The sequence below is a fragment of the Pelecanus crispus genome, chromosome 2 (genome assembly GCF_030463565.1).
Source record: "Pelecanus crispus isolate bPelCri1 chromosome 2, bPelCri1.pri, whole genome shotgun sequence".
In the NCBI taxonomy this organism is placed as follows: Eukaryota; Metazoa; Chordata; class Aves; order Pelecaniformes; family Pelecanidae; genus Pelecanus; species Pelecanus crispus.
The window spans coordinates 106,699,411-106,722,194 of NC_134644.1; the positions used below are offsets into that span (position 1 = coordinate 106,699,411).

General features: G+C 43.3%; 2 protein-coding genes across 3 annotated transcripts in view; one reads left to right on the forward strand and one right to left on the reverse strand.

The window, feature by feature from the left end:
• The first annotated feature begins 618 nt into the window (after positions 1–618).
• PDCD6 (programmed cell death 6) lies at positions 619–11,663 on the forward strand. 2 transcript variants are annotated; one of them, XM_075704680.1, is made up of 6 exons: positions 619–704; positions 3,970–4,031; positions 7,440–7,484; positions 8,658–8,816; positions 9,488–9,597; positions 11,117–11,663. In XM_075704680.1, exons 1-6 carry the CDS (start codon positions 619–621, stop codon positions 11,213–11,215), a joined length of 561 nt encoding a protein of 186 aa, XP_075560795.1. In that variant the 3' UTR covers positions 11,216–11,663. The 2 variants fall into 2 exon arrangements, with proteins under 2 accessions (XP_075560795.1, XP_075560794.1); XM_075704679.1 differs by lacking the exon at positions 619–704 and adding an exon at positions 1,859–1,877.
• Positions 11,664–16,559: 4,896 nt separating this feature from the next.
• The window catches only part of LOC142592880 (uncharacterized), a 41,203-nt gene continuing 34,978 nt past the window's right edge, over positions 16,560–22,784 (reverse strand). Inside the window, exons 13-15 of the mRNA XM_075705039.1 lie at positions 19,814–19,919; positions 17,755–18,681; positions 16,560–16,966 (exon numbers count right to left, since the gene is read on the reverse strand). Of these exons, the coding sequence (XP_075561154.1) occupies positions 16,911–16,966; positions 17,755–18,681; positions 19,814–19,919 (1,089 nt within the window). The 3' untranslated portion in view covers positions 16,560–16,910. The remainder of the gene's footprint in view (positions 16,967–17,754; positions 18,682–19,813; positions 19,920–22,784) is intronic.

Consider the following 22,784-nt stretch of genomic DNA (forward strand, 5'->3'; position numbering starts at 1 on the left):
CCCCGTCTCTCTTGGATGTTAAGCGCACGCCGTTTCCCCTCCGTGCCAAACCACCTCCCCCGAGTGGGGGCCCCTTAGTCGCTCCCTGCCTGCCAGGGAACGGGCACAGGGACGGCTCCTGCCCTCGCAGACACCCTCACGCCGGACGAGGCCTTGCGTGGAGCAGCGCCGTTAACCCGCCAGCGCGGATCCCTACGCCCGGCCCTGCCCGCTCCGCTCAAGCCCAAGCCGCCGGCCCCGGGCAGCGGCCGCAGTGCGCCCGGCGGGGCGGCCTCGCCTCAGGCCCCGGCGGCCGCTGCCCCCGCCCTCCGTCAGGCGTCCCGAGGCGCCGCCCCTCTGCTGGGGCTGGGCAGAACTGGCCCCGGCAGCCCCTGAGGGCTCGGTCCCGGCGGGGAAACGGCGACACCCACCCGCCGGGCCTGCTCGCGCGGGGGGAAAGGCCGGGCCCGCCCCGCCCCGCAGCCGTCGCCGCGGCAACGGCTCCTCGCGGGATTCCCCGGGGCGGGGCCCGTGCGCCTGCCCGGCTCATCGACGTCACCGGCCGCGCTGCGTCAGGTGGCCCGTGCCGGAAGTGCGGGGAGGAAAGCTCCAGCTGCCCGGCGGCTCCGCGGCGGGGCCATGGCGGCGGGGTATCAGTACAGGCCCAACGGCGGCGGCGGCGCCGCGCTGCCCGACCCCACCTTCCTGTGGAACGTCTTCCAGAGGTGAGGCCGCACCACGCCCTCCCCTCCCCCCCCCCCCCCCCCGACTCCTGGGGGGCCTCGCGGGGCGACCCGCGTCGCGTGCCGCCCTAACGGCTGAGGGGGCTCCCTCCCCCCGCCGCCGATTGCCGGGCCCAGGGCCCAGCCCCCCCCCCCCCCCTTCCCGCGGCCCCGGGCCTGGCCCCGCGGCCGCCGCCGCCGCCACCCTCGTCGTTCCCGGGCCGCGCTGCCGAGTGCTGCTGGGCGGGCGGGCCGGGCCTGCCGCTGCCCGAGGGGGCACCGGGAGGGAGCGGGCGTTGGGAGGTGCCCGGAAACGGTCAGCTGCTACGGGGAGCCTGTCACCGGCCCTGGGCATCCCGCGCAGGATTTGGCTGCCTTGGGGCCCTGCAGGGCGGGTGGGCATCGCGGTTCTACCCCTGTAGGAGGAATCTGAGGGGGAGCTTTAAGAAAGGCTTGAGGAGGAGTAAGTATGGCTGCGTTTTAGAGCAAGGGAAGGGGGATTGGTGGAAGCGAAAAGGTAACCTGGAAAACGCTGAAGTCATTTTTGACCTGAGAATCCAGAAAGGATTATGAAGTCTGGAGGGTCAAGGTAGCAGTACAGGAAGGCTTGTAAAAACAGTCTGATAAACGCTTAATGGAAAACTGAAAAACTAACAGCAAATACTCGCTTGAGTGCATCTGGACCAGGAACCTGCAAGGGAGTTAGCAGGCCCGTGTTAAAAAAAAAACATGTCATTGAGACCGTAGTAGTGATGACGCTAAAGGAGTTCTTCACATCTGTGTCGTGTTGAGGAAACTTGGGAGGTTCCTATGTTGCGTCCATTTTTGTGGGAGATATGTCAGAAGATCTATCTTGACTCAAGTGACAGCAAGAAGAGGTTAAGGAGCAGACAAACACTAGTAAGTTGCTAAACTGGCTAGTATTTACTTGGTAACTCACAAGTGACTCAGGAATGTGGCAGCTTACCTACTTTGCCTTCTGTAAAACCACTTCATCTGAGAACTTGGAGAAGGAATGCGTGATGCCATTTCTTTTTTTAAAGGGTCCAGAAAGAAGAGGATCGACAGTCTGACTTCCACACCAGGCAAACCAGTAGAAACCATTTTAAATAAAGTAGCTAGTGAGGAGAGTTGCACAGCTTTTATTGAAAGTATTCCTCTCTGGCAGACTACTGTGTAAGTCTTAGAATATGTTTGATAAGGATTGAGTATGGATATGATGGCTAGAACTGGTGCAACTAGTATAATCTGTATAGTTTCCAAAGAGACTCTCAACCTACAAAAGTCTCAAAGGCCTTTAAAGAAATCTAATATATGTAGAATGAAAGGGAGCGTCGTTTGCTGGATAAATGGAGTGTTGATCTGCTCGAGGGTAGGAAGGCCCTGCAGAGGGACCTGGACAGGCTGGACCGATGGGCCGAGGCCAACTGGATGAGGTTTAACAAGGCCAAGTGCTGGGCCCTGGACCGCTCACAACAACCCCATGCGATGCTACAGGCTTGGGGAAGAGTGGCTGGAAAGCTGCCTGGCGGAAAAGGACCTGGGGGTGTTGGTTGACAGCTGGCTGAACATGGGCCAGCAGTGTGCCCAGGTGGCCAAGAAGGCCACCAGTATCCTGGCTTGTATCAGGAATAGTGTGGCCAGCAGGAGCAGGGAGGTGATTGTCCCCCTGTACTCGGTGCTGGTGAGGCCGCACCTGGAATACTGTGTTCAGTTTTGGGCCCCTCAATACAAGAAAGACATTGAGGTGCTGGAGCGTGTCCAGAGAAGGGCAACAAGGCTGGTGAAGGGTCTGGAGCACAGACCTCATGAGGAGCAGCTGAGGGAACTCGGATTATTTAGCCTGGAAAAGAGACAGCTCAGGGGAGACCTTATCGCTCTCTACAACTACCTGAAAGGAGGTTGTAGTGAGGTGGGTGTTGGTCTCTTCTCCCAAGTAACGAGCCATAGGACAAGAGGAAATGGGCTCAAGCTGCTCCAGGGGAGGTTTAGATTGGATATTAGGAAAAATTTCTTCACAGAAAGGGTAGTTAAGCATTGGAACAGGCTGTCCAGAGAGGTGGTGGAGTCACCATCCCTGGAAGCATTCAAAAAACGGGTAGATGTGGTCAGATGAAATCCAGAGTAGATACCTGATGTCCGTGAGGAAGACTGACATTAACTTTGCATCATTTTGTATATAAAATGAACATGCCCTAAGCTGTCTGATGATGCTCAGGAGCAAGATAAGTCAGTCATAACACATATTTATGAAAATACCAGCTTAGCACTTAGCAGCAGCTCATAAAAGGTAAAAAATGTTCCAAATACCTAGAAAAGAGAAAATAGAGAATAAAGAAGGGGAGTATCTTTTTGTTACTATAATCTGTGCAAGTTATGCATGCAGTTTGAATGTTTTATGAGGTTATGTAATTTTTGAGAAGGGGAGGAATCTACTAGAATGAACTGAAAAGGTTTAGAAAAAAAAACAAGGAAAAAAGGGACTCTGCTTTGGAATGGTAGTAACTGAGGGGAAATAAGAACTGTCAGTGTCAAGGGGAAGGTCCTTGTATAAAATGGAGGGAAGTCCCCACCACTTTCAGATATCCTTCTAAAGAAGGCACAATTCTGCTTTATTTGGGCAGAAATTACTTAGTTTATTAATTTTGGGGTAGAACTCCATTCTCTAAGACAATAGACTGTGAAGGCTCAATGGAAGCTGGCACCTGCCTGTGCTTTTTCACTTTTTGAACCCCTTTGAAAAGGGTCAGGGGCCCTGCAGTCGATTCATTCAGTACTTGGCACTGGCTACATCAGTGGCTTTCTCTACATTCCCAATACCTTTCTGAGTGGCACTGGGGGCCAAACTTGGGGCTCCAATTTGGCAGCCAAACAGCTTACTACTGTGACATTAGGCATTTTGTGGACTTAACCAGCATGGTGTGCTCTGCAGTTCTTTTAAAAATAAATAAATAAAAATACTTTCTTGTGTGGAGTATGCCCAAACTGTTGTATTGCCCATGTGTGTTTTTGCGTGTCTCTTCGCTCCTAAGTCTTGCAGTTTTCTTTGTAGCATTTATCATGTTCCAGAATGTCTCATCAGTCTGAATGAAGCGTTTAATTTGCAGTAACTGTGAATGGTTTACCAAGTAAAATGCAGTTAGTGACTTTTCAGGAAAAGATTCATTTTATCTGGCAAGTAAGACCCAGAATGTTGAAGTCTTCTGTAAGTGGAACCTGTTAATTTCAGCCATTTAAAGCTTACTGCTTTTTTTTTTTTTCCCCCCAGGGTTGATAAAGATAGGAGTGGAATAATATCTGATAATGAACTTCAGCAGGCACTATCCAATGGTAAGTCTGTAAATGAGCAGTGAGGTAGTTCAGTGTAAACTTGATGATAAATTTCATGTGAGACTGGTTACTTGATGCCATAATTCTTTGATTGAGGAGGGGAAAATGTTCCTACCACCGATTAATACTATTTAATCTACAGCAAAAGGCTGAAGGGGAGGAAAAAAGTGGACAGTCCTCCTGATTTTATTGATCCCCCTGCCCCGAGCCCATTGTTCCTGGTTTGGTTTTTTTTTTGGATTTCAAGGGAAGTTTTCTGGGTTTGGTGCATGTTAGTAATAATGCATTATAAACTGAATACCTATTGTAAACATTACTGATTTGTATTCTGGGGAATGAAGGCGTGCACATCCCTTTATTTTTTCCAGCTCTGCTTCCTAGAAAACATAAATGATGATTTATATATTCTTCTCTCATCACTACTGAACCTTTGTTTTTTAACTAGGATCTGTGTATAACCTGGACAGAGATCAGATGTTTACAACCTGCCTATTTACTGCACATAAAATCTTTTCATACAGTATGGTGCAGGATTGAAGATGGTAATTTTAATTTTTTTTTTTTCCAAATGAGGCATGTTTGTTTTTTTCCCTAACAAAGTAGAAAGATGCACTCGAGATCTAGTATTAAAACTTCCTAGTAGTCTGTCAGTTCCCTGTCATAATGCTTAAAGACTAACTAGGGTATGGTCAAATAACTCATGGAAGCAAAATAAAAACAAAAAAAATTTTCCAGTGGCCTATTTTTACTTTCCTCTGGTGACTTAGGATGGGGAGGGTTGTACTTTGTGGGCTTTTTTTTCCACTTAGGAATCTGAAAAAGTGCATATTGAAGCTGTTTGTGCACCTTTGAGTCCGTATGGAGTTACCCTTCTCCCAAGACTTAATTCCTTCCTCTTTCCTGTGCTTTGGGACTGAGAAGGGCTTAAACTGATGTTGTGAGCTGCAGTGCACGCAGATGGAAAGGCCCCTTTTTGTCAGTAATCACCTGACTTGAAATAAATTTGGATGGCTCTATTTAGTAAAACTGTGGTCTTGTAACTAAACTGGATTTACTAGAATATTTGTTTAATAATATATCTGATAAATTAGAAGTAATATGTTGGAGCTGCTGCACCTGATCCATAACTAAAATACTATTTTGAATAACAACTTCAGCAAAAGCAAAGTTAAATTGATTAAGTCGCTGTTTCATTTAAGGTTACAGTGCTGTTTATAATGATGAGGGAACCTGGCTTTAGCTGTCTTTTTAGACGTCATATATTTTAAGTATCTTCTCATCTGACTGAATTTAAGGGTAGTAGGTAGTGATGACTATCTGAACTCTTTTCTTTCCTTGTTTACAGTGTAGATTAGCAGTTTCAGTGCTTTACAGTTATGCAGACTTTTTCTGAGCAGTCATGGAGTCATAGAGCTGGGAACAAGGAACAGAGGTTGTATTTGGAGGGGATGAGACCTTTAGGAGGCAGCGGCTAAATATTTGTAAGTTATGATTTGACTACAGGCTAAACATGAGGCCTCTGTACAATGCCACCAAGTGAATTGACTATTAGACAAAATATTTACAGAACTATAAGCTTCCTTCATTCCGAGAGATTCTAGATCTTGTACACCAAAGTCACTAACAATTCACTATATTCTTTTCAAAATATATCCTCTAGTGGATGGTTGTGCGTAGCTGTCCTGCAATCTAACATGGGCTAAAAGAATGTTATGTGTTTATTTCTAAAACATTAAAAAAGTCTGCATAGTGGTCATTAAAATTTGAAGTTCAATGTGGTTTTGACATTCAGCTTTTCCACATGTCAAGTGTGTGCCAAGTAACAGTCTACTTACCTGGGAGGGACTGATCATCACTTAATATAGTTGTTTGCACAATAAAATCCTATGCTTCCTTCTTGTTTTTTCTTTTTTTTTTCTGTGCTGCCATGTAAAGTTAATAGTAAAGTCAGGGGAGGGGAACAGTCTTTTACTGTTTATTGCAATAGGCTGAAATCAGTAGAGTTTTTGAGCACTCGAGTTGCTCTGGTTTCGCTATATAGTGTCTCTATGAGTCTCTCGAAAATTTCGACATGAAATAAGTTAAATTCCAAACCGTGTTTTCCCTTTTTCCTCTATTTTGTTGAGTTAAATGCTGGCACCCTACTAATAATTCCATTATTTTTTATTTTTGTCAGGAGACATACAACTCTAAGGTATTGATGTTCTCTGTCTAAAATACTGCTTAAGCATTTTCAGAGCGATTTTTACTCTTCCCTGCTGCTGTTTCCTTTATCTGCAGATAGTCATGTGGCCTGCCTACAGTATAGGGTTTTTCCCCGTTGCTGCATCTGTAGACTTACACTGACAGAGTTTCCCTTCGATGGGAGAAATTTGGTGCTGGTTTAAGTGCTACTTACACCACTGCAGCTTGATCCAGCAAAGCAGCTGTGCCTTCACAAAGCCTGCTTAATACCAACACAGCCGTTCTATTAGGTATTTGTGGTCGGCTAACTGCAGCGTTGCAAATGCCTCTGCAGTACCCCTAGTCTTACTGGTTCCTTCCTGGTCCCTGCACTCAACCTCAGTGAATTTAATACCTGCTTCTTGGTCCTCTTGGTACCTTCACAGGCTTTAGAGAATTGATGGTGAAATTCTAGATGAGGCACGGTATTTCTCTTAATTTAAAACTTAATGTTTCCTAGCACTCTGGAATGCTTCCAACAGAGTGAAAACTAATCCAGAGTGACTAGCCTGTCAAAGTATTCAGAGAAGTACAAAGCTCCTCTTCAGGTGATCACAGCTCAGGCCCTTTCAAGCAGCAACATTTCTTGGTCTGAAAAATACTAATTTAAACTAACACTTCATTGATTTAGCAGTGAAGGTGGGATTTATACCAAACTCAACTCTAAATTGCACTGTGTGGTTATGCCATGTTAGGAACCTTTTCACTTGTCAGAAACTAAATGCTGTGGAGTAACCCACCTGTAAAATAGGAAAATAAGCAGCTGGGTTTTTAGTGAGGAATGGATAGGAGACCTTGTTTCAGTTAAAATTCTTCTCCTCCCATCAGCAGAAATAGTGGGACTTCAGTTTTGATCTTGCCTTTTATCCCATACCTCTTGACTACCTGGGATGAAAAGAATCCTTCTTAGTCCTTCCAAGGTTTTGGGGTTTTTTTTGGTGCAGCCTGGAAAATATAGGTTTCTGTGTAGTATCTGTAAAGCGTTGGTCTGAAGTCATCTCTGAATGGTCAAGAACATAATTACTTCAAAGCAGCCTTATTTTATAATATGCTAGCTCCATGTCATCTAGCTCTGAGTTCACTGTTTAAGTTCTTACCTGATTGTTTTGGTTGGTTTGTTGGTTGGTTGCATTTTTTTAAATGTTACTTAGGATTGAGGAACTAAGTGATTTTTTCTTGTTTCAGGCACATGGACTCCATTTAATCCAGCAACAGTCAGGTCAATTCTTGGTGAGTGTAGTTGTGGTGTGAAATAGTCAAGATATTGTTTTGTGATCTGTTCAGACTATTGAGAATGCTGTCAATTGGTGCACTGTTTTAGAGAAATAAGTATGTACAAATACTACAATACATATACAATATGTATTTCTACTCTCATAATGAATGCCTATTTAAAGGTCTTTTGAACTAATTCGGCTGTAGCGTTAACAAGCTGGTCTTTCATTGTTAGGTGGTATGTTTCGATATGTCTTTACTCTCTTTCTTTTTTTTCTTTTTTTTTTCCTCCTCCAGACAGCCCATCAGTAGTAAGTTAAACTCAAGTATTTTCCCTTTTGAATAATACAGGAATGCCCTTTGTGTGCACAGACATGCGCTTGTCCAAGTAGCCTGAGAAAATGTTACTGTACAACTGAATAGATAGTAAATGGAATTTATGTGTGGGGAAACTGTCAGCTTACATATTCTAAAAAGATATTATATAGCTTGTCTTCATAACTAGTTTTCCCGTCTTGCATTTTAATCCTATGTTCTGCTCCAAAAAGACCAAACAGAAGCTTTACAATGTTTGAATTCTGTAGTCCTAAAATAATTGCCAGTAATGTGGAAGATGATGATGGCAGAACAGAAGGATAAAAATTCAAGCACAAAAAATTTTTCCTACTGTACAGTTCACAAATCCAAGGACTAAAATTTTTGCTTTGCTTGTAGTAAGTATTCAGCAGCAGTCCGAGCTCCATCGCTGTGCAACGTGCTGTCTGTATCACGACAGTATCAGTAAGTCAAGTGCAGGTGAATATCCCGGCACTTTTGGCAGTCAACAGATGTTGTAGACTTTCCGTGAGTCCTTAGGAAAGAACACCCCGCCCCCCCTTCTTGTCACTGAATGATCAACCAAGCCCTAAATAATTCCAAACTGGGAATGAAAACCCAGGAAAAACAAACATTCTGTGATTCATTCTGGTCCTCTTTTATCTTTCTTTATCTTGCCCTCCTTCAGTGGACAGCTACTTGCTTTTTTTGGCAATACTTTCGAAAATATCACTTGTATTTTTGCGATTTCTTTTCTGTCTTCAGTACCTTCTACAAAGCGCTCTCGCTTCCTTCTTAAAATACTAGAAGATCTTACTGAAGAGTAGTATAACTAAGGTTTTATGTGTGTTTCTTATTTTTTTTTTATTTCAGGCATGTTTGACAGAGAAAACAAAGGCGGTGTGAACTTCAATGAATTCACAGGAGTCTGGAAGTACATATCAGACTGGCAGAATGTCTTTCGAACGTATGACAGAGACAATTCTGGGATGATTGACAAAAACGAACTAAAGCAAGCACTAACAGGTTTTGGTAATTCATTTGTAATTACAGTTTTTATGGTTGGGTTATGTCACCAAATGAGCTGCTTATTGTTAGGGCTCTTCTGCTCTGAGAAATGTGACTAAAAGTGAGGCAGGTGAAAGGCAGTTACCCTCTGAGGTAAAAGGTACCTTTAAAGATACCCATGCCACAGGCACTTTCTACACTATTTCCTTTAATGGAAGAAATGAAACTGGATGTGTCAGGACATGCACGGAATGGCTTCTGTCTCCCCTGTTAGCCGCTCTGAGAGCGTTACCAATACTTCAGGTAAAGGGCTGAACTTACGAAGGTATTGATACAGCGTGCTGCTCTTCAAAAGCGAGCCAGGGGGCTACACTACAGTTAGCACACTGATGGCAACAGGAACTTTCATTTAATTGACCTCACTTACCAAAACTTGAGTTGCAGCCCTAAACCGTTCCCTCAACCAACTAATCACTTGAATCAGTAATTAACATTTACTGTGACTCTGCTATAATTAAGCATGGTTTTTACTGCATGCATTTTAGTTTAACACAGAGATATTTGGCAAAAAAAATTCTCTCTTTTAACTGCTTACTGTTTCCTGGTTTTGTTATACACACCTGCTGAACAGCTTAGCTCTTTTTATAGGAGGACAGTGGTAACTGAAACCTTTTAAAGCCTTTCTCTTTTCCAAGGTTACCGACTGTCTGATCAATTCTACGATATCCTTATTCGGAAATTTGACAGACAAGGAAGAGGACAAGTTGCTTTTGATGACTTTATTCAGTGCTGTGTTGTTTTACAGGTAAGAAAGGAGACGTACTTTAATGTCAATTGAAAAAAGAAAAAAAAATCACCTTAAACTTTTATGGTTCTCAATTTAATTATAATATTGGATGTCGAACTTGCTTATAAATAAACTATTTGAATAAAGTATACAAGAGATGCTAGGAACATCTTCATTTATTGGTCTTCACTTGTTAACCACTTGCATCACAAGTAAATTTCATACAATTTTTTTGACCTGTTAAATACTTTTATGGGGCAAAAAAAATCTTAAATAGTCTTAGTGTTTTAAAAGGAAAACATTTTAACACTATTTCCATTAGCTTGATACACCCGCTTCCTCTGGATCTTGGGTGTGTTAAAACTGGAGTGTGTCATGTCCCATGGTGCCCACCATTCTCGTATCTGTGAATTGTGAGTTTTTCGTTTATCTCTCTGTTTAAGGCCCTGACCAAAAGGAATTTGACCTAGCAGCAAAATTAGTCAGTCTTTCGTCACTGCTGTTCCTGCAGGGGCAACTGTAGTAAAAGACATTTAAAACAAACAAACAAAAACCCTTTCAGTAACTGCCATGCATGCGTGCAGAGAGAGCGAAAGAGCAAGAGCGAGCTGTAGTTTTACAGGTGTATTATTTTGTTTAGAAATCAATTACTGGATGATTCCTCAGCTCAGTGATTAAGGTTTCTCTAAGCATCTCTGACTTTTCTGAAATGTATGTAAGACTTTGGGGATGAATTGGGGAAACTGTAGCAGCGGATGAGCTGAGTTTTAGTAGGATAGGAAAAAGGTTGCTCTTTTGACGCTGGCCAGCACTGCAACAGCATCTTAAGAGATCTTCTGATATGCAACAGGAAGAGAAAGGCACACCTTGTAAAAGTAGTATCTCTGTTATTTGCATACAGGTGTTTTGTTGTTCTCCTTTATGTCTCTAGCCATAGTCTATAGTCTGCTGAGCCATCAGTTGCTTTTATATTCATTTGTAATAGAAGCCGATTATGCTTTGTACTTAAACTCTGGTAAAGAGGGCTTTGAAATACAGTATTATTCAACTGGTGTTAGTGAACCCATGCTGGTAGTTATTTTGGTCCACTGTACTGCCTGGCACCTCTGGGGTTTTACAGGGACAACTCAGATGCTGATGGTGCATACAGCACATTTGGCTAGGAGATGAGAAATGGACAAGGTACTCGCTGGATTCTGTCTCCAGGAGACTCTCAAATGACTAACGAGAATTGTGCATTGTTCCCCCCCCCTTTAAAGCCAGTCATACATCGCTGTCTGATCTATAAAGACTTGCCTAGCTCTCCTTAGGTATTGTATCATAAAAATGGTTTTAGAAGCAGAGCTGCTACACGGCTGAAGCACGAGACATGGCAAAGAGCTACCTCTATAGGCACAAGATTGTAAAGTATCTACAGAGGGGATGAACAGAAAGTGTTGATAAGCTATAGAAACCAAAGTGGCAAGGGGAATAGAATACACGGCAGTCTGGACTTTCCCACTGTACAAAAGCGTATGGTTTTTTTCCCCCTTTTCAGAGGCTGACTGATGTATTCCGACGATACGATACTGATCAAGATGGCTGGATTCAAGTGTCCTACGAGCAGTATCTTTCCATGGTCTTCAGCATCGTATGACACTGATAACTACGAACTGCACACTGGTGTTACACAGACTGGAGTTGCCAAATCATCCTGTACTGAATAAGATTATTGATGTATTATAATGGATATAACTTCACGTTCTTAAACTTTGTATGTTGGTCGTCACCTTCAGAATCTGTACTTGAGTTGGTTTTTATTTTGTATGACGCTACGATATGACCATCTCTGCTTACTGTAGTACAGAAAGCACAGAACCTAGATTTAACTGGTGCGATGTCAAACTTAATCTTCTTCCACATATCCTGCATGGGGAAAAAATGACTCTTTAGAAATGCCAAATTAAAATAATGCTTGTTAGTTTGTGAGAGAGTTGAAAGTCAGAAGTTGCACAACATGTTTTGCATGTGCCTTACTTTTATAAGAGTTTAATGTATTAATTTTTAATACAGAATTTAAAATTAAGTAAAAAATATTAGACCAACTTCTTCGTCTACTTCACTTTTGTACAGCTTTTTTTAAGGGGGTGGTGGTTTTATTTCTGTATCCTAGTTTTCTACGGTTCAGGGGTCCCTCCCACTTGACAGCGATGCCCATTTTTTCCTTGCCTTATCTTTTTATTTTCTAGCTGAGCTGCCACCTTCTTTCAGGGTATCCTTGGGACATCTTCAAATACAGCTTCTTCAAACCTGTATCCAATACTGCATCCTCCTCAATGAGTTCCCTACAAAAATAAACTATATCTAACTAGTCTGGATATATAGTTCCTTCTGCTTAGTGGGCTCATTTAACACCAACAGCCTTCCGTTTTTGTGCTGAAGCGCTTACTTAGAGTGGCCTTGAATCAACAGTCAAACATTCTCAAAACCTTACCCTCCATCTTGCCATTTACAGATGGAGAGGGACTCGGTGGAAAAACTGAAGCAAAAAAGTAATGACCTGCAGTGACTGACAGAGCAACTTGGAGGAAGCAAGAGAAGTTAACAGGTTCTCTTTGATTACTCTAAGAAAATCTTAACACCAGCGCTACCCAAAGCACTTAAAAATATTCAAGCAGCAATATTACCTACATGTAACTGCTGCTCTTCAGGATATGTTTATAGGCAAAAGCATTTAGCTTTTATTCAAAGACTTTTTCTTAAACTGTAGCAATACTGATTTATGCCTAAGTCCAGCCCCACCTCATTGCATGCAGGCCATCCACACATGCTTTTTTGTTTCAAATTTCATAATTACATACAGACACAGGCAGGTGTCACTGATAGGAGTGCCTATACATAAACTGATGCTGTCAGTGATACCAGGCAGATACTCTCAGAGATTAGGCAGGGAGGGTTTGGGTCCACAGACAGAAAGACATCCTATCTAAAAAAAAAAATCAGTGTTACCATGTTATTCCCAGGGTCTCAGCGAGAGCGTAGTGTCTGGTGTCAGGGTGAAGACAGCCAAGTGGCAAGTGTGCAGTTACCAAACAGCTGTTGTGCAGAGAAGCTGCTGCTGGTTGTCAAGCGATAAGCAGCCACACCCTTAGTGACGGTTCAGCAACATTTCCTAAACACTTTTCTGGTGTGAAATACCTGGGGGAGGACCAATGGTCTCCATAGCATAGGCACGCGGAAACAAGGAGCTCTCCCAAAGCACTTTGGGCATCATCGCCTGACGGGCGAGGGATGGTTTCTGGGTGAGGCGGGGAGCAGGAATAATGACCCATATCAGAGACCACCTCATCCAACAGCTCTGAAAGAACTGCGAAAGTTACTTCTCGTTAAGAAGACAAGGGAGAAAGACTTCCAACAGTTGCTGCTTGAACCTTACCTCCCCTGAAGGCCAAGACGATCACGAGATACGTTCTCTTCAGAAACAAACAATAAAGGAAGAGCCCCAATGTTTTGGGCTCAAAAGAGCTTCTCCATTAAAAGGCCCCATTCAAAAGAGCTTCCCCATTCCTTTCCCACTAAGGAATCTGTCCCTTTTGGGTCATACCTCCGCCCAAATGAAATGCAGTAATTCTAGGAAAGCATTCTGAGGATCATTAATAAACAGATCCAAGGTGCCAAACTAAAACTAAAAAAGCTGGAGCCTGAGAAATTTCCCAAGCTGTCTCCTGTGAAGGATGTCTCCTTTTTCAGCCAACCTCATTGTACTTTACAGTCCTTGGTGTGGAACAACTGCCTCCGGCACTTTCTAAAGGAGCCTTCCTGCTGCGGATAATCACCAGAGTGGCTCTGGACTGGAATGACTCTCGTCTCCCTGGGAAACAGATGCTTCTGCAGGTGTGAAAGGAGATACACCACAGACCAAGAAACCGGCTGGGAAGCAGACCATTTATCCCCAAAAACATGTTCTACTCTGGACTTTTATCAATGGCTTTTTAAGGAGAACTGAAATTGGTGCAACGGGCTCTGGTGCAGCCTCAGAAATCTTGCCTCGGTGCCAAAGCTTGTGGTGTAGCTCCATTAGTGCTGAAGGATGGCAAACATTTCAAGTGATGCTGCTCTGCAGGCTATCAATGCCTACCTCGTGAAGGTTGTTTCTTGAAGAAGGACCAGAGTGCAGAGAAACAGGAACAAGCAGAGGACTCATTCTGCTCCAGTTCTATACCACATGGGAGCAAGGTAAGGCAAAGAGGTTTCTTGGGAGTAAAGAGTAGCCAGAAGTTAAATCACATCTTACTTTTGGTTTTTTTCTTCCATGAGGTCTTCTCACCTGGTGCCTTTGTGGACACTGTTGGTCAGGTGCCAAACAGGTCAGAAGACCGGATTTATGCTCTCCTTTTCCAGCGTGAGTTGAATCCCCCTTTAAAGGTGGCAGGGTCGAACTGAGTGAGAACAAGTAAGACAGAATGCAAAGTCTCTCCTGTTTGTAGGATGAGCTGCTGGCTAGAGAGAAAGAAGTGAAACAGGCAGATAGATCCTCAGGGTGGACGTCCCCATTGGCAAAAACTGATTGAGAGAGGGACCCTGTAAAAGAAAACAGTCCGAGCTGCAAATACCTTGCCCTACAGAGGAAGGGAAGGTGTCACAGAAGCCCTCCAAATGAGGCAATGATGCTTAGTACTAACAATTCTACACAGCCCTGAAAAAAAGGAAAAACATTCATCACTCCGGTCACAGAGGTAAACTATCCCTTTGCAGAGTTGCATCCTGAAGATGCTTCTGTCTCTTTCTTTTTGCCCTTCATTTGAATACTAGGAAATTGAACTCCAGGAAGGAATGCGTTCCTGCAATAACAAAGATGCTACTTATCTGACACAAGTCAGCTATACCTGTTTGCTCGTATGGGACACAGGGGGAAAAAAAGTCTCTGAAATCAGCTGCAGAGGTAACAGCTATGGACCAAAAGTCAGTCAAACCTGGGAGTGCCAAGTGGCAGACCCCAGGCCAGTATCAGTACAGAAATTGCACACCAAAGCTCTTAATTTCCAAAGCTAGAAAGATCGTTCGAAAGAAGAGAGATTAAAGAGAATTAAAGAGAAAGCAGTGATGCAGCTGAAACTAGCTCAGCCAAGCGATTGAAAGAAACCAAGAAGAACACACTGCTGGTAGTAATTGCACATAAGAGATAAGGCAGACATGGAGTTCATATTACAAGAAACCACCAGCTTAAAAAAAATTCCCTACATCATAGTGCTTGTATATAAGAACCAACAGACAATCACCTCAAGAACTTCACTGATTTTGGTAAGAACTGAAAATGGAAACAGAGAAGCAAAGGGCATTTACAAGACTCCAAATGCTATCTACAGCTCAGGAAACCTTTAGTAGATCAATTCTGAAAAGCATTTCCTATCTTAATGTGGTCACTACTCCAACTCCGTTTCAAAATGCAAGAACCGTTTCCCCAGTGTAAGACCCTGCACAACAAGCAGGGACAGGAACTGTTCCCCAGAATGAAAAATAAGAAGGGAATGTGTAGGCAGAAAGAGCATCTAATCTGGGCAGCGATCATCCAGCTGCTGTATGCCACTGGGATATACAGTCATGGCAGTAAAATCCCAAAGGGAGTGAGAAATGGGGAAAAAAGAGCTCTCTACAACAACCTCAGATGAAAAGGTCTTAACTTCAGTTGACAGAGCTGTAGCACTAACGTTTTCTAGCAACACTTTTCTACCGTTTCAGAATTTTAGTTGCACTATACTTTCTATGGAAAAAAAACCTATGGTAGTAACATCTGTAGAAATAATTCCTGATATTTTTTAAATGTAGATAATAAATGATCAGTCCCACAGAGTTTTAAATCAAAACTCTGGCAGACACCTGTGGCAGAAAATAATGGTTTTCCCCCTTTAAAGAAGAAGGTCTACTATGTAATTCAATGGATAAAAGTGTATGGCACTGAGTCTATGCCATTAGAAACTACTGAAACCCTTCAATAAAATATGAGAAGGAGAAAAGGAAATCATGAACAGGAATGAAAAAGGAAAGTGGATCTTTTCTGATGCATAAACAAACAATTACAGAAGAAGAACTTTAGGGGATGGAGTTTATATGCTCTGTTGTCAATTGCTTTGTTGCCTTTGTGTTAAAATTTACATGCCAAGATCCAAAAAAATTACTTGAGTGAATGCAAAAAGATATGAGGCAGCTCATGAAGACTAACCCTGGATTAGCACAAGTATTTAATGCACAGAGACAGAGAAATATTTCAGGTATGGGTGAGAAGAAAAATGACAGTCCACAACACAGCAGTGAAAAGGAAAATGGACACTGGGGAGTAAACTGTCTCACTTTACTCCTTTTCTTTATCCACATATAAGCTGGATTAGATGATATAAAGTAGACATATAAAGCCAGGCATTCATGAGCATAAGGCTCAGAAGTGTGGGGAAAAGAAAACGTAAGTATGGACCACTGATAAACATCATGAACTGGTAAGTATTTCTCAGTCAGTATGTAATTTTCAATATTTATTTTTCCTACTATTTTATCTGATTGCCTTATAGGTTCTACTCTTTCTTAGTATGCTTTCGCCAGTAGAAAGAATCAAGAATTTTTATTTTTGTATGGATCAATCGATCAAACGAGTTTTTAAGTTGATTTGTAACCATTCTGTTCTGAACGACATGATTAAAGAAATCTGCATATATTTCATGTCTCTTTTTACTCTGCAAAAACAAAAGCAAGTAATGCATCCCATTACATACCAGTCCCCTAGAACAGATTACATTTTCCTCATACAGCATCACATTAAGACAGAGAATACCTTTGCTGTGACATTCTCCTTTCTTTGTCTAAACAGAAATGTAGTGTATCAATTTCTAAAAATATGCAAATTGTAAAGCCTTAAATTGGCCTTACATTTGCGTGAAGAAAAGCAAACCTGTATTTTCATGCAACGGACCTGTATTTTCAGTGAATATTCTTCCTAAGTAGATAACATAAAAGTAAACCTTTCTTTTTTTCTGAGTCGGGAAGGGTGTTAAAAGGGTTATTAGCTTTTTGCTGACAGAATAACATTAACATATTTTCAAAAAATAACAAAAGATTTTTTCTGTAATATACTAAGATATAACAAATACATTAAAAAAGCCTAAACAAAATAGTATGTTCACCTCCGTTTTGTGCAAGTTTGTGTTCCAGCTATATTTCACATGTTAAAAAATTAAACCCTACCTCCCTTTCCCTTCCAAAACCAGTCAAACACAGAATTAAATGCAGTCTCTTTCCTGAAAGCCAAGAGATGGAGATCCTTGAATCTGTTCATCTGTTTCCAGTTCAGCTGTTGTTGCTCCTTAATCTTTTCCTCTAGTTTCTACTAGCACATTGACTAATGTCTGAATATTTAGTTCTAGAAAGGGGAGATAAAAACATTTAAAGTTACTTCTATTTCATGTTATTTCACATAACACAGCAGAGAAATTGTTAAAATGAAAGTTTTACTATTAACCAGCTACCTAGTTAATTACTAATTCTAGTACCATAAGTATAATTCGCATTTGTCCAAACTCACGCCCAATGACAGCTATACAGTTGCATACACCCACCTCCCTTTAAATCCCTCTTATAATCTGTTTCCAAAGGAGAATCTTTTATTTTGAATAGTATATCACTATTTTTAATATTAAGGAATATTTCTACAATAATTGGAAAAAAATAATTTGTCATACAACAAACCAGCTCTTTGATAACATTTCTCTCTTGTTGTCCCAATGTGTTTGATCCATTTGGAGTATTTTCATCTATTATAATGCCATCCAACTTTGGTTCTGCACACATTCCAATATTTTTTTCTTTATGCCAATATATTCCTTCCCCATAGTTGCCACCCCAACAGTACAAACTCTGATCATGATATAAGATGCTAGTTAGCAAGATGACCTAAGACAAACTTTTCAGTTCAGGAAATTTTTATGCTATCAATACTTCCTCCCACTCACAGCTCTATTTAGTTGTCAAGAGGCAAGTCTCCTCAGAGAGGCAATTAATGCCATTCTTCAATTGATACAGATGTTGAGCAAAATTAACTCAACTCCTCTGAAGAGAGTGTACTATCTCTGCAACACGCCGTCTCTTGCTTATGTTAAAGCAACTATGTTGACATAATTCATTTTACGTGAAAGCTAATCACAATCTTACTTTGAAGTGCTGGATAATATGGAGCCAACTGTTCGAGCATCCTGGTCATTGTAGGTATATCCTTTCCTCGTAGTCTATTCAAAATGTTGGGAGTAAGACCAACAGCATCTTCATCGAACATCTTATCCGAGCTTCTGAATTGCTGGTAATCTCTGTACGAACCACTGCCAGAAAATGAGTACTGATGTGAACCGCAATCACTCTTGTAGCCTGCCTTCTGATGCCTGAATCCTTGACACCTAGATTCCTTGTTCCAGCTAGATTCCTTGTTCCAGCTAGACTCCTGGTTCCAGCTACAGCTCTGGTTCCATCTAGAGTCCTCGTTCCACCTAGAGTCCTCGTTCCACCTAGAGCCACCTCTTCCTGAAACAGCAGCATTTGCAGAAGATGTACAAGTATTCACAGCCTTATCATTCTTGTAAGAGGAATAGCTTTGCGAAGGATAGTTTGTGGAATATCTTCCAGATGAAGGATACGAGGCAGAAGAATTGGGATAGGGTAATCCTTGATCACTTACACTCCTTGCTTTTGAACACACTCGTGGATTCCTCCAACCTGTACTTTCCCCACCATATGAGATTCTGTTATCAGGGAGCTTATTTCCTCGTACGTCATTGGACATGTATTCTGCCGAGTACTCACTCACTGGACTTGTCTCATAGGAAGAGGCCCCACCAGCTGAATTACTGCCAGAAGCAGATCGGCTGAACTGTCTCAGCCATTCACTGATACTGCTGGCAGGACTTCCAGTCTGAAGAGCAAAAGAGTCCCTGAGTGCAGACATCATTGCAAAGTCATTAGATCTTAGTCCATAGGAAGATGATCCATCATCTGTTTGGTAACTGTGTGAGTTAGCAGGAGCAAAAGAAGCATCTGCAGAACGCTCTTCATATTGAGACAAAAAACCTTGATTCCAGTTAGAATTTCCTGAATAAATAAATAAATAAATAAATGGCACTACTAATTTGTTAAATGCAACTGGTGCAATTGTTTGCAAAATAAACTTAACTCAGTTTAAGCCCTTTTTCTGTCTGATTATATATATGGTGTTTAATGCATATATACTGCGTTAGCAAACATCAGCCTTCCTTCTTTGACTGCATTTGTAAAGCTGAATAAAATTAAAGAATAACAGGAGGGGAACAACTGACTCAAACCAATTAATCACTTCAACTAATAAATCATCTGAATTCAACTATACTTTGCTTTACTGTCAAAGCATCTTAAAAATCAACCAGTGGAATTACCATCTGAAGGCTCTGAAGCAACATGGATCTAAGAGAGCTCTTGGAGATCAGGATACACTAACACTATATAAGAACGTCTATAAACAGTAAAGCTAGCACCTCTCAGGTTAACACCTTTGATTGATACATGGTGGTAGCACATGTGCTCTTAATCCACTTTGGATATGAAATAAAATGGGTTAGCTTAAATCATACGATTTCCTGTCAGTGCTTGTTTTCTTATTAAATATATCCATTCTGCAGTTCACAGGGGAAAAAAAAAATAGAAAAGGTTTATAAAATTAAAGCCTGTAAATCCTCTAGAAATACAGCCAACCAAAAAGTTGCCAAAGCTCTACTTTTGCAGCTCATCCTTACGTCCTTTCTTACTGAACTTCTTTCACCCTAAGATTTGTGGGAAGTAGAGGGGGACAACTACTTAGAAGGCCAGCAGTCTAAGGAAACAAGCTAAAAATCTTTCATTGTAGCCCTTAGCAGTACTGGTACGTTCACCTTCAATGTAAGCACGGCAAATACTCCTTTGAAGGTACCTCGGCACAGCAACCTTCACACTGAAGCCAGGCAGGTGCTACTGCTTGGATTTCCAGTAACCTCTACCGCTGTAATACTATTCAGTGAGACAGAAGTGGTCTTAGACCATCAAGGTTGAAGTCATTAAGGCTTCAGAAAATGATACTCTGAACTGACTCAGAGGGCAAAGACACGCAATACTCTAGCAAAGAAGCACTGTGGCTCGCCATAAAAGTAAATTTTCGCATTCTGTGCAGTGTTAAGAGTAGACTTAAACTAGTAGAACAAAGTGTCTAAATTACCTTTGGATTTTCCATATGGCTTATAGTGTTTTGGGATGCTTTTCCTTCCTGGAAATTCACCTTGAGATATTGACATCAGTGGCCTCAGGCTGTTAGTATAATTAACCTAGACAAAGCAAAAGGTCAGAATGTCTTGAGCATTCAAAAAAAACCCAGTAAGTTCCCCATGGAAAGTTAGCAGAGTACAATTTTAGGTGACAGCAAACTCCGTATGAAGGATGTGTTGTTCTGTTGTTCACAATTACCATATTAAACCACAATTTTCAAAAGTATAATTTGGAAGAGGTACACGTCTGGAGAACAGAATGAGGTGTCTGGGGAAGACAATGTCACCTGTTCCAAATTTCTTTACCTTAATGCCCCATATCCCTCAACATCACCGGGCTAAAATGGCAGGCACTCCTTGGAGAGCAAAGGCTGCAGCTCCGGCTGGGGGGTGTGCACCATCTACCCCGGCGGTGGCCGATGCCTCCACGCAGACGAAGCTGCTGAAGGGAGAGGCTGCAGTGCCGACCTCAGGCTGCAGTAAGTGCCTAGACCTTTTCCTGGGGCAGGGACAGGCGGCAGATCCACCTGCAAATGGTGTGCCCAGGTGGAGGACCTCCTGCAGCAGGTGGCCGAGCTGCAGGAGGTGGTGAGAAGGCTGTGTAACATCAGGGAGGCTGAGGAGTCAGACAGCTGGTTCCAAGCGCAGTCTGCAGTGGACTCACAGCCCATGGCCAAACAGCCAAAAACTCCCCCACCGGCACACACAGAAGGGAGGGGGGCCACTAATGCAGAAGAATGGATGGTTGCAACGGCAAAGACCAGCAGGAGGAAGAAACTTCCCCTGAAGCCTGAGGTGCCCTCGCAGAACTGCTTCACCACTCTGCAGACTGAAGAGGAAAGACCCGTCACACCAGGAGAGATGCTGGCAGCCTGATCTGCTCCCTGTATAACAACCAGTACAACCAAGAAAAGGCGATGGGTGACAGCAGTAGGCGACTCTCTTCTGTGAGGTACGGAGGCACCCATTTGCTGACCTGACACACTCTCTAGAGAGGTGTGCTGCTTACTGGGGGCTCGTATCAGGGATGTCACCAAGAGACTACCAAGCCTTGTACAGTCCACTGACTATTATCCGCTGCTGTTGTTTCATGTGGGCACCAGTGGTACAGCCAGGAGCAGGCTGAGGAGTACCAAGAAGGATTACAGAGCCCTAGGAGCGGCTGTAAGAGACTCTGGAACGCAAGTAGTTTTTCATCAATCCTCCTGGTCAAAGGGAAGGGGTTTGAGAGGGCCAGTGCCATTACTCTGGCAAATCAGCAAATGGTTACAGGAATGGTGCCACAGCCAGGGGTTTGGCTACTTAGACCATGGGACTTGCTTTGAGAAACCTGGAGGGGAACCTCAATCCATCCCACTCCTACCAGTTTGATGCCAGTGCCAGCAACAGATGCCCAGAGCCTGGAGAAGGATCACAGGTCAGCAGGAGAGCACCTGAAGAGCAGTACAAAGGAATTCCAGCCACTCCAGCCAGTAAGTCAGCTTTATCGGGGGCCCAACTTAAACGCCTCCATGCAAACGCATGTAGCATTGGGAATAAACAAGAGGATTTAGAGACTTGCACATGCCTGCAGGGCTGTGATCTTACTGGCATCACGGAGACACGGTGGCATGGCTCCTATGACTGGAGCGTCATGGAATGGAAGGATACAGGCTCTTTAGGAAAGACTGGCAGGAGAGACAAGGCAAGGGTGTCGCCCTCTATGTCAGTGACCACCTGGAGAGCAGGGAGCTGTGCCTGGGGATGGATGAGGAGCTGACTGAGAGCTTATGGGTCAGGATTAAAGGGAGGGGACAGGTGACAGTATAGTGGGGGTCTGCTACAGGCCACCCAAATAGGAAGACCAAGCAGATGAGGCCCTCTATAGACAGATAGGAGCAGCCTCACGTTTACAAGCCCTCGTCCTCATGGGGGACTTCAACCATCCCAATGTCTGTTGGAGGGACAACACAGCAGAGCATAAGCAATCTGGGACGTTCCTGGAATGCATTCATGGTAACTTCCTTCTCCAAGTGATAGAGGAGCCAACAAGGAGAGGTGCTATGCTGGAGCTTGTTCTCACCAAAAAGGAGGGGCCAGTGGGGAATGTGAAGCTCAAGGGCAGCCTTGGCTGCCATGACCATGAAATGGTGGAGTTCCAGATCCTTAAGGCATTGAGGAGAGTTGCACAGCAAGCTCACTACCCTGGACTTCGGGAGAGCAGACTTTGGCCTCTTCGGGGATCTGCTTGGTAGAGTACCATGAGATAAAGCCCTGGAGGGAAGAGGGGCCCAAAAAAGCCAGTTAATATTCAAGAATCACCTTCTCCAAGCTCAGGAGCAATGCATCCCAAGAAAGAAGTCAGGCAAAAACTCCAGGAGGCCTGCATGGATGAACAAGGAGCTCCTGGACAAACTCAAACACAAAAAGGAAGCCCATAGAGGGTGGAAGCAAGGACAGGTAGCCTGGGAGGAATACAGAGAAATTGTCCAAGCAGCCAGGGAAGGCTAGGAAAGCTAAAGCCCTGACAGAATTCAATCTGGCCAGGGACATCAAGGGCAACAAGAAAAGCTTCTATAGGTACGTCAGTGATAAAAGGAAGACTAGGGAAAACGTGGCCCCTCTCCAGAAGGAAACGGTAGGCCTGGTTACCTGGGATATGGAGAAGGCTGAGGTACTCAATGACTTTTTTGCCTCAGTCTTCACTGGGAAGTGCTCAAACCACACTGCCCAAGTTGCAGAAGGCAAAGGCAGGGACGGGGAGAATGAAGAACCACCCACTGCAGGAGATCAGGTTTGAGACCACCTAAGGAACCTGAAGGGGCACAAGTCCATGGGACCTGATGAGATGCATCTGCGGGTCCTGAGGGAACTGGCAGATGAAGTTGCTAAGCCACTATCCATCATATTTGTGAAGTCGTGACAGTCCAGTTCCAGAAGTTCCCA

Excerpts from the sequence above, each read along its gene's own strand:
- PDCD6 (XM_075704680.1), top strand. The coding sequence starts at position 619 with ATGGCGGCGGGGTATCAGTACAGGCCCAACGGCGGCGGCGGCGCCGCG. Across the intron at positions 4,032-7,439 it reads TCAGCAGGCACTATCCAATG|GCACATGGACTCCATTTAAT; the intron begins GTAAGTCTGTAA and ends TTCTTGTTTCAG. Across the intron at positions 9,598-11,116 it reads AGTGCTGTGTTGTTTTACAG|AGGCTGACTGATGTATTCCG; the intron begins GTAAGAAAGGAG and ends CCCCCTTTTCAG.